This window comes from Nanorana parkeri, unplaced genomic scaffold (assembly GCF_000935625.1).
Source record: "Nanorana parkeri isolate BGI_ZX_2015 unplaced genomic scaffold, ASM93562v1 scaffold823, whole genome shotgun sequence".
In the NCBI taxonomy this organism is placed as follows: Eukaryota; Metazoa; Chordata; class Amphibia; order Anura; family Dicroglossidae; genus Nanorana; species Nanorana parkeri.
The window spans coordinates 666,156-676,735 of NW_017307091.1; the positions used below are offsets into that span (position 1 = coordinate 666,156).

General features: G+C 48.4%; 1 protein-coding gene across 3 annotated transcripts in view; it reads left to right on the forward strand.

The window, feature by feature from the left end:
• Positions 1-7,247, forward strand: part of PKLR (pyruvate kinase, liver and RBC) — an 8,832-nt gene extending 1,585 nt beyond the window's left edge. The window contains exons 1-11 of one of the 3 annotated variants that reach the window (XM_018565247.1): positions 976-1,005; positions 1,083-1,262; positions 1,828-1,919; positions 1,993-2,124; positions 3,290-3,473; positions 3,770-4,043; positions 4,664-4,814; positions 5,008-5,160; positions 5,805-5,971; positions 6,504-6,685; positions 7,045-7,247. In XM_018565247.1, coding sequence (XP_018420749.1) covers positions 990-1,005; positions 1,083-1,262; positions 1,828-1,919; positions 1,993-2,124; positions 3,290-3,473; positions 3,770-4,043; positions 4,664-4,814; positions 5,008-5,160; positions 5,805-5,971; positions 6,504-6,685; positions 7,045-7,151 — 1,638 coding nt within the window. In that variant the 5' untranslated portion in view covers positions 976-989 and the 3' untranslated portion in view covers positions 7,152-7,247. Of the gene's footprint in view, positions 1-975; positions 1,006-1,079; positions 1,263-1,827; positions 1,920-1,992; positions 2,125-3,289; positions 3,474-3,769; positions 4,044-4,663; positions 4,815-5,007; positions 5,161-5,804; positions 5,972-6,503; positions 6,686-7,044 lie in introns of those variants that run through there. The other 2 variants (XM_018565248.1, XM_018565249.1) reach the window with 2 other exon arrangements.
• Positions 7,248-10,580: the final 3,333 nt, after the last annotated feature.

The window sequence follows — 10,580 nt, forward strand, 5'->3', positions numbered from 1 at the left end:
TACTTTCACTATCCTTTGCTCACTACAACTCCCACCGTTCTTGGATTGGTACAACTACCGCCATCCTCGGCTCTTATGCCCACCATCCTCTGCTCACTGCAACGCCCACCATTATCTTTGCTTGCTACAACTCCCCCCTTCCACAGCTCACTACTACCATTATCTTTGGCCTACCACAACTATCCTTGGCACACTACAACCCCTGCCATCCTTGCCTTGGTACAATTCCTGCTATACTCCGCTCTTTCCAACTCCTGCCATCCTCAGCTCGCTAGTACGCCCACCATCTCACTACAACTCTCAGTATCTTTGGTTAGCTACAATTCCCACCCTACTTCACTCGCTACAACTCCCGCAATCCTGCAGCTCCCATTATCTTTGCTTGGCTACAACTCCCATTATCCTCCCATTGCTAGAACCCCCGCCCCCCCCCCCCATTCTCAGCTCACTACAACTCATGCCATCTTTGCCTTGCTACAACTCCCACCATCCTCCAATTGCTACAATTCCTACCATGCTCAGCTCACTAGAACTCCCGGCATCCTCGCCTCGCTAGATCTCCAGCGGCTCACTATTAGTGATGAGTCTGAGCTTGCCTGAGTTCGCCAAAGCCTGCTCAAGATTGTGACCCGCCCCCGATTTTCCATCTCGGTCCTCAGTATGGTGGAGCTGCGTACCCCCCGCTTCCCATGTGATTACTGGCTGATTGTGACCCTTTATGCCCCATTACCCAACTGCATTTTGTGTGGGTGGAGATGCGCCCCCACCATGGTCTCCACAGTGTTTGCTGACTGGTCACTTTCCAGCAGAAGCTGTCATTGTTTAACCAGGAGACTGCCTGTCCCTGTGCATGTGTCTGGGCGGCCACTGTGTGAGTGATCAGAGCTGTGTGCTGAGGGGACCAGGCTGACCACATCATAACTCTGTGTGTCCGGAAAGTCCCTGTGTGGTCAGACGAGTGTGAGGGATAGAGAGCCCCCATCTCCTTAATGGCTGGACTGATAGGTATGCCGTTTCCTAGGAGTCTCTGTCTAAAATGTCACTCTCTTCTCCCTCATGTCTGTGTGTTTGTCCCAAAGTAGTGAGTCGCAGACGTCTCTCGGAGAACATGGCGCAGCTGACACAGGACCTTGGCACAGCCTTCTTCCAGAAGCAGCAACTGGGTGCTTCCATAGCGGACACCTTCCTAGAGCACCTGTGCCTGCTGGACATCGACTCGGAGCCCCTCACTGCCCGCAACACCAGCATCATCTGCACCATTGGTAAGAATTCCACTTTTACTATGAGACCCTGTGCGAGCCCATCCTTGGCGATCCAGTTATATAAAGGGGAAACCCAAGCACCTCCCTTGAGAAGCTAGGATTGAGGGGGAAAACCCGAGCACCTCCCTGGAACAGCAGGGATATAGGGGGTCGACCCAAGCATCTCACTGGTACAGCAAAGATAGAGGGGGATGACACAAGCACCTCACTGGAACACCCAGCATAGAGGGGGAGATCCAACCACCTCCATGGAACAGCTGGGCTAGAGGGAAAAACCTAACCACCTCCCTGGAACAGCCAGGGTAGAAGGGGGAGACCTAACCATGTCACTAAAACACTTGGGATAGAGGGGGAGACCCAACCACCTCTCTGGAATAGCGAAGATAGAGGGGTAGACCTGACTTCCTCTTTGTAACAGCCAGGAAAGAGAGGGTAATAGGGATAGGGGGGTTCAACCAACCACCTCGCTGGGGCAGCTCGAATAGATGGGAAGACCAAACCAACTCCCTGGGGATAGCAGGGGTAGAGCATGAAGGCCTCACTGTGTGTCCTTATTGTGTCCTAGGCCCAGCCTCCCGCTCGGTGGAGATGCTAAAGGAGATGATAAAGGCCGGAATGAACATTGCCCGGTTAAACTTCTCTCATGGGACACATGAGGTGAGCCAACAAGACATTACCAGAGAAATTGTCGGTGCGGCGGCTCCTCCACTAATAATTATCCCCCTTTCAGTATCACGCAGGCTCCATCAAGAATGTGCGAGAGGCCACGGAAAGCTTTGATACGAACCCCAAGTTCTACAGACCAGTAGCCATCGCTCTAGACACAAAGGGACCTGAGATCCGAACTGGGGTCATCAAAACGGTGAGCACAATGATGGACCTCCTCATGTAGAGCTTGCCACAATGGGGAGTCGGCCATGTTTTTTGCCTTCTCTGAGCATGAAGGTCTAGGCGGTTCCTTGGGTTACTGTTCATTACAGCTGTCAGGTTTAGGCAGTTGATGATCACACCTACTGTATATCAGCTTGTTGGATGTCCCATTCCAAAACCATGGCCCATATTATGCAGTTGCCACTACACCCAACCCCGCCTTCCACACCCCCTTTGCTGCTATAACAGCCTCCACACTTCAAGATTTTGAAGTGTCTGCGATAACTTGTTCCCATTTGTGAGGTCAGAAATTGATGGTGGAGGAGAAGACCTGGTTCACAATGGATGTTCCAGTTTATCCCAAAGGTGTTCAGTAGGGCTGAGGTCAGGGCTTTGTGCAGAGCACTTGAGTCCGTCCACACCAAACTGTTCCAACCATGTCTTTTTAGAGCTGGCTTTGCACACAAGGACAATGTCATGGAACTGTTACTACAAGGTTGGAGCACTTAATTGTCCAAAATGTCTTCTGTATATTGTTGTATTAGCAGTAGTTGACCATATAATGTAGATTTACCTTTTTCATCTGCCTCCATGGAGAATCTAGCTAATATTCCAGCCCCATCCAACGAAACCAGGTCTAGCTTATGGAGACATTTGACCATTTCTCCAACAATCTAGCTCTGTCACTCTATTTAGAGCACCCTCTAGTTCCTCTGATGGGTATAAAGCCCACTTCCACGTTCTTTGCATCTCTAGCCAGAGTGTTCTCATCCTCTCCCACCATGTTGGATCATCCACCAACAGTCTCCTCTCCTTATACAGTTCCACCACCTTTCATGCAGATGGATGTCTGAAGTGTCTTTGATGCAGCATTAACAGTACCTGAACTCAGTCATTGGGAAGGTGGTCCACATAGTTTTGGCCATAAAGTGTATCGTATCTCTTTCTGTACTCGCAACTTTAAAAAAAGATGATTCTCTTTGTAGATTGACCTGCTGCCGGCAATGTTGTGCTTGGCAGTTCCGCAACTTGCCCTGTGACTTTATGTAAAATAGTTCATGATGGGAAACTAGTTCATTTGTTTCCTGAGTGAGAAGGTTTCATATGTTTGTAGAATGAGCTCCTCGGCTGCCATTCATCTCTAGGTCTTCTTACAGGGTGAAAATGCAGAGGTGGAGCTGCTGAAGGGCTCGATCATTAAAGTGGTGACAGATGACTCTTTTCAAGAGAAGTGTGACGACAAGATCCTCTGGGTGGACTATAAGAATATCTGCAAAGTGGTAAAGGTTGGAGGACGAATCTTTGTGGACGATGGACTCATCTCCCTGCTGGTCAAAGAGATATTTAAATAGGTAAGATGGAGGATCTCTGATCTGAACATTTATTGTGCCAATCAGAGTATGATCTCATCAGTTGGAGATTCAGACTGCTGAGCTCATCTTTCACACTGCTCTATCAGCATGTAGCTTGTTGGCAGATGAGGACTGCAACACAACCCTTGTGCTGCTTCTCCCTCTGCTATTCTGAGCTTGGGTGTACAGGGACTGCAAGAAGCAAGTCAAATGAGGTATCTGATGCATCAGACTGTGAGGGGTGACCAAACATTCATTCATTTTTTTTTTTTTTTTTTTTTTTTGTGGTTCTGGACTTCTGTCTGGCAGAGGTGGAGAACGGGGGCAACCTGTGCAGCAGAAAGGGAGTGAACCTGCCTGGGGCTGCGGTGGATCTCCCAGCACTGTCGGAGCGGGATCGCCTGGACCTCCAGTTTGGGATTGAGCAGGGTGTTGACATGATATTTGCTTCATTCATCCGGAAGGCACAGGACGTTCATGCCATCCGTCAGGCTCTGGGCGAGAAGGGGAAAAACATTCGCATTATCAGCAAGATAGAGAATCACGAGGGGGTGAAGAGGTGTGGCTTGCAATGTTAGTGGGGGCTCAATCACCTCTTTAGGGGGGTCTCCTTGTTTGTCCCCTCCTGCTCTGCCTATACACAAGGTTTCCTTGGTTTGTCTCCTCATATTTTGTCTAGGGTCTCCTTGGATGTCCCCTCTGGCTCTCTATACAGAGGGTCTCCTTGATTTGGCCCCTCCTGCTTCATCTAGTGTCTGTTTTGTTGTGCCATCCTGCTTCGTCTAGGGTCTTCTTGGGTTGTCCCCTCTTGCTTTTGTCTAGGGTCTTCTTGGGTTGTCCCCTCTTGCTTTTGTCTAGGGTCTTCTTGGGTTGTCCCCTCTTGCTTTTGTCTAGGGTCTTCTTGGGTTGTCCCCTCTTGCTTTTGTCTAGGGTCTTCTTGGGTTGTCCCCTCTTGCTTTGTTTTGGGGTTTCTTGGGCTGTCCCCCCTCGCTTAGCTTTGTCTAGGGTCTTCTTGGGCTGTCCCCTCTTGCTTTGTCTAGGGTCTTCTTGGGCTGTGCGCACTTGCTTTGTCTAGGGTCTTCTTGGGCTGTCCCCTCTTGCTTTGGCTAGGGTCTTCTTGGGCTGTGCCCTCCTGCTCTGTCTATAGTTGTAATCACATTGACCTCTTGACACCTGAAGGTTTGATGAGATCCTCGAGGCCAGCGATGGTATCATGGTGGCCCGTGGAGATCTTGGCATTGAGATCCCAGCCGAGAAGGTGTTTCTGGCACAGAAAATGATGATTGGACGATGTAACCGAGCTGGAAAACCAGTCATTTGTGCCACACAGGTAAGACCCTCTCCTCTTAGCCCTAATGAAAAGTACTTCCAGAAAATCTGTCAAATTTGCTCTTGTCCAATAGTCAGAGCCTTGGTGTGGGCGAGATGGCTCTGTAAGGTTGGGAGGTCTCTTCTTCCCTTTTCACTCCTGATCAGGTTCTTCTGTCCTTCTGTGATCTGATCTAAATGTCTGTCTCCTGTAGATGTTGGAGAGCATGATCAAAAAGCCACGTCCCACCCGAGCCGAGAGCAGCGATGTGGCCAATGCCGTGCTGGACGGAGCCGACTGCATCATGTTGTCAGGGGAGACGGCTAAGGGCCTGTATCCAGTGGAGGCGGTTCAAATGCAGCATGCGGTGAGGTTCTTAGCAAAGTGTGAACTCCGAGCTATAATCAGGACAGTCCACATCACAGCAGCTATACCACTGTGTAGAACACCTTGTTGCACTTTGATGATATCACTGGCTGAGAGATTAGAAATATTACGGAACCAGGGAAGGCAAAATATAAGCAGATTAAACTTTCAGCTGTAAGGGTTCTGTGTTTTAGTGTGCAGCCTGTACCCATGTTATGACATGTCACAGAGACAGCCAGAGGCAGGTTGTTGTAACTCCGGGGCAGTCGGGAGTGATCTGGATTCAAAGTTCAGAGGTAATATTTGCTACAGACTGTACCCAAGGTCGGAATCACTAACCCGTTCTTTGCTGTGCATGACTGCAATACACACCAAATTACGTATGGACAGCAGAATGTCCGTGGCAGCCAATCCAGTGTTTGCTTTCACTTTCTAACCTCCTGCAGATGCATACAGCTGGGATTGGCTTTCAGGAGCATCTGAGCAGGAGCACAATGACCCCTAAATTCTAGCCTTTCCTTCTACAGGTTATCAGTTTAGCAGTGGAGATATGGCATCCTCCACTTATTCCTGCACCTTACACCCTCTATCAGTCTCCGGATTGAAGATGGTGTCAATGTGATCTCAAACTCTCTCCTGTTACAGATTGCTCGAGAGGCCGAAGCTGCCATCTACAACCAGCAGCTGTTTGAAGAGCTGCGCAGGGTGACTCCGCTGACCCAGGACCCCACAGAAGTGACTGCCATCGGGGCAGTGGAGGCGTCGTTCAAATGCTGTGCCGCGGCCTTCATCGTCCTCACCATATCCGGCAGGTGCGGTATTGGATTGATTATCAAGTGCTTTGTTTGGCCCATGAAGCCCCCCATAAAGTATCCATCAGTGATGTCTGCACAGATTATTCCGCTTTAGCATGGGCATCGTCTGCCCCATGTGGGCAGAAGATGCACATGTTTGGTCTCCCCAATTACTAAATTAAGGAGTTTAGCAATGGTTGCCTTATCGCTGCAGTAAGGGTTTCTTTTTTAAGCATCCAGTTTGGGCCCCCAATAGAATAGCCCAGAGGTTAAGAAGTGGGAAAGACTCTTGGTGCTCCTCTGACTAATCAGGACCCTGATCTGCAGTACAGATGGCATGTTCACCTCTGATGGGAGGGATGTAGGGGTCTCCAAATTGAAAGCTTCCCATAGAAACTGCGATTATGGCTGAAGGTGCATACCCATAGAGTTAAATACTCATTATCTGACCTGTGAAGGGCCCCAGGCTCATACCTGTTGGATTCCATTGTATTTCCCCTGGTGGTCTGACTGCTGATATATTAATCTCTGGAATATCCTCTTCTCCCAGGAGTGCCCAGCTTCTGTCCCGTTACCGCCCACGCGCTCCCATCATCGCAGTGACCCGGAATGACCAGGTGGCTCGCCAGGCTCATCTGAGCCGTGGGGTGTTTCCGGTCTTATACCGGGATCCTCAGCAGGAGGTCTGGGCCGATGACGTAGACCGCAGGGTGCAGTTTGGCACTGAAGTTGGTAAGATTGATTGGAGGTTTATATAATGTATTGTAATGGGCAAAAGGGGGCTCCCAGAAGCAGTGGCAGAAGGTGTGTGTAGAAGGGAGGGGGTGTATTATGTGTACAGGAGGTGCTGTGTATAGATGGCCTTGGTGGGGGAGGAAGACCATTGTGTATTTGGTGTGGGGGTCTGTTTTTGAAGGGGGGGGGGGAAGAGAGAGAAAGAGTTATGTACGGGGGCTGCATAGTGTACAGGGGGGTGATGAACGTGACACTATCAACTGAAAAAAGTCAGGCCAGATCATTACAGATATTTTTATTGTGTTCTTCCTCTGGTTTCATCTCGTCTTATACGGTGAATTGTCTTCTCCTGACAGGGAAAGTTCGCGGCTTCTTGCACAAAGACGACATCGTCATCATCCTGACCGGCTGGAGACCAGGATCTGGCTACACCAACATCATGCAAGTGGTCAGAGTGTCGTAGAGCCATGTCACAAGCAGACGCAGCTAACCCACAGAGCTAGCACTCCATATGTATGCTTCCAGGATAACCCCGTCATTAAACATTAACACAGCTTTATCCGTTGTCTTTTTTTTTCTTCTGTCCTGTCTGGTGACGTTGTTGTACCCCCTCCCTGGCAGCTGGACGGAGAGCAGTTGATTGTGGATTTAGTGAAAGGGCTTATCCCATAACAGATTATTGGCCAATCGGCAGTCTGCCTATCCACCAACACTGAGGGGGCAGTAGTGAGCTTACTGAAAATGGGTTTACCCGCCATCTGTCTGGCGTGCGCTTTTAAATGGGTTTATGGGGTGATAAGCCTGAGGAGGGGGGCGTCCAGCTTAATCCCATCCAGGGCTAATGACAGGGAAAGTTGTGTACCCGGCGGAGTGTATACAGCGGCCTCATTCCTGACCTCCTGTAAATCCCTTTTAAGTGCAGAGAGAGGGGCAGCTGTGAACGTGGCACCCCTGCTCATTGCTGTGACTGAGAATGGGGGGTAATCTGGGCCCAAGCATCTTTCCACATTAAATATCCCTCAGATATCTTGTCCCTCCTATAGCCAGCACCCCCTTTTTGCTTCACCATTTTGTAGAACTACAGGTCCCTGCATGCCCCATCTATCCGGTGCAGTTATATCTGTCATCCTCCTGAATAAAGTCCTGTGGCGGCCGTCGTTCTGAGCTGTGATTCTAATTTGGAGCTCCTCCACCAGGAAATTGGATTTATGCGCTGTAGAAATGTGCAGGCTGATTGGAGGAACGGAGAATTCTTCTCTGCAAAACATCTATTTTTAAATCTCTCAATTCAAATGCGATGTGTAATCCTGTTCAGTTGGCACGCTAACCATACAGCCCAGTCACATCCTGGCCATTTACTCCTCACCTCAGTACAGCTTGGCCAGGGTTCGGATTGGATGTTAAAGGAAAGGCAGCTCAGAGATGAGGTAGCTCAGATGAGGTTATCTCTGTGCCCTCCCCTCCAGTCAGCAAACTTCATTTGTTAGCGTCGCAGCACTATGCAACACAGTAGCAGCTCCTCTCTGTGTCACTCTGCTTTCTCCTCCTGTTAACATGCTACCTCCTTGTTGGCACATGAGCACTACAGTGTTGCCTCCCCTTCCTCCAGTCTTGAGTGCTGCTGTGCAGAAGCTTTATTGGAGGTCAGTGCAGAGATTGACTAAGATCTTGTTTTTAAAAGTTTTTTTTTTTTTTATGAATACTGGATGAATGGAAATCTATCTACTGAACTTTCAGTTTAAAGTGACATTAAACCCTCAGATTTTTAACATAAACCAATACTGTAATGTGTGCCTTACTGTAATCCATGGTAGTTTCCCTTCTCTTTGCTGCTCTTCCTTTTTAAATCCTCATGTCTTCTCATGCTTGGGGAGAACTTCCCTTTTCAGCTCAGGGCCTCTTCCTGTAGTGCTGGCTCAGGTTACAAACCTATACACAGACACCATATATCCAAAATTAAAAGGAAGAGCAGCAAAGAGTAAAAACAACCATGGATTACAGTAAGGCACACATTACAGTATTGTTTTATGTTAAAAAATCTGAGGGTTTAATGTCACTTTAAGACTATATTCTAAGCTGGCATTGCTCTTGCTGGCTGAAGGGGCAGGAAAATCTGGGAGGGCTATCGACCAACATTGAAGCATGTCAGGACTGGCGAGGAAAGTTTTGAGATGATGCTGGATGGCCTCCAGCCAGGAAATGAGACAGGCTCGATCTGACTTGCTGCAGCTTCTAATGCACATTGAGAGGCGCTCCCAGTGTGCGGTGAAAATCCAAGTAAGCAATGTCAGTCCAGGGGAGGAGCCTGCACAACTGTGGAAGGCCAGAGTTCAGCTTTAATTGCAATATGGGGTTGATCTTGCTGCGCCCTCTCTCTGAAGGTGCTAGTTGCTTGGCCATTGCTGTCTTGAATACTCTGAGTTACTGACACTGGTCATCCATGCAAGAAGTCAGCAGTTGTAACTCTCCAATCAGCTGCATGAAACCGAGGTCCATAAAAATCCGACTTTATTGTTGTAAATTCCATGCACAGTTCAAAATACAAGGTATACACCACCATAGTATCTCTCCCACTGCAATGCCTCTCATGCGTTTCACCACCTGGGCTTAATCATAGAGGTGAAGTTTCTGGATCTTTCCAAGTGCTTACAACTGCTGAGGAATGCCCATCCCACAGGTGATGCTTAAAGATTAACCTCTGTCAGCAGTTGTGTTTTGGAAGTTTGTTTGAGGCCCATCAGTTAAAAATACTAAGGCCACTGAAGCAGCATAATTAGGCCGACATGGTGCCCAGAAGCATCACTTGAATGTTTGGTGGATGCATATGGAAAGGGAAGCAAAACAACATCTCAACAAACAAATGGTCCAACATAAATTCTACAGGTCGGGACTCAGCAGTCCTGAGGAAGAGGGACATTATTTTGAGGTGCACGTTTTTGGACATATGGGACAACCGAATTGCAAGAAGCCAGCTAGGTCAAACTTGAAACGCCATTCCTGAACAGAGCTGGGGACCTTCAACACCATCTGTCTTCCGCACATAACGCCGTCTTAGCATCTCTGCCCCGATGCTTTGACAATGGTTCACACCTTCAGTCATGTGAACGGAATGATTAACACCTATGCAGACTTCTGACACCAAGGTTGGGATTATGTAACTAGAACAAGGTGGCTCCTCGACCGTCACACCTCCCATCCTGTTTTTGTACAATCAACATCTGCTTTGACACCTTACACGGAGCTTGGATTAAGGCGCCTGTTCTACCGGTGTGGAATTAAATGCTGGGGTATGTTCCTGACACTCGTTAGAACGGAAAAAGTGACTTGGAGAAACTACGAGATATCTTTAACATTAAAGACCAAATCCAGTTGAATGTGGTTAACTACTACTGGCTATACAGTGACCTGGCAAAATGAGAACCTACATCAACAAGGGGGTACATGAGGTGGGGATAGGGTAGATCTGATCTTTGCACTTCATAGTTGTTGGTACATTGGAGCAGAAATGGTCCAATCTGATTGTAAGAGTGGCCCTTCTTGGAGAACATTTGATGCAGTCATGTTCTCTACGCTCACCAGAGGGTGACCAGCCCCATCCAGCTGTCCATTTCTGTATTAAATCAGCTCTGACCTGATTTACAGCACACAGCTGATTACACTCGGGACTTTCACCTCCGGCTCTGCCCCTACCGGTCTCTCAATGTTTCATTCATACATTCCAGGAAAAAGGAAAACATTGACTTAAGAACAGTGATTGCTTTGAAGGCCATCTTGTCATTTTATTTTATCCAAAAAGCCCTTTTTGTTTTAATCTGCAGCTGCTGAGAGCCAATGCAACAGTACTCAGCGTGTGGTGTGGTAAGGATTTATCAACCCCCTTCTACTTTTCTAA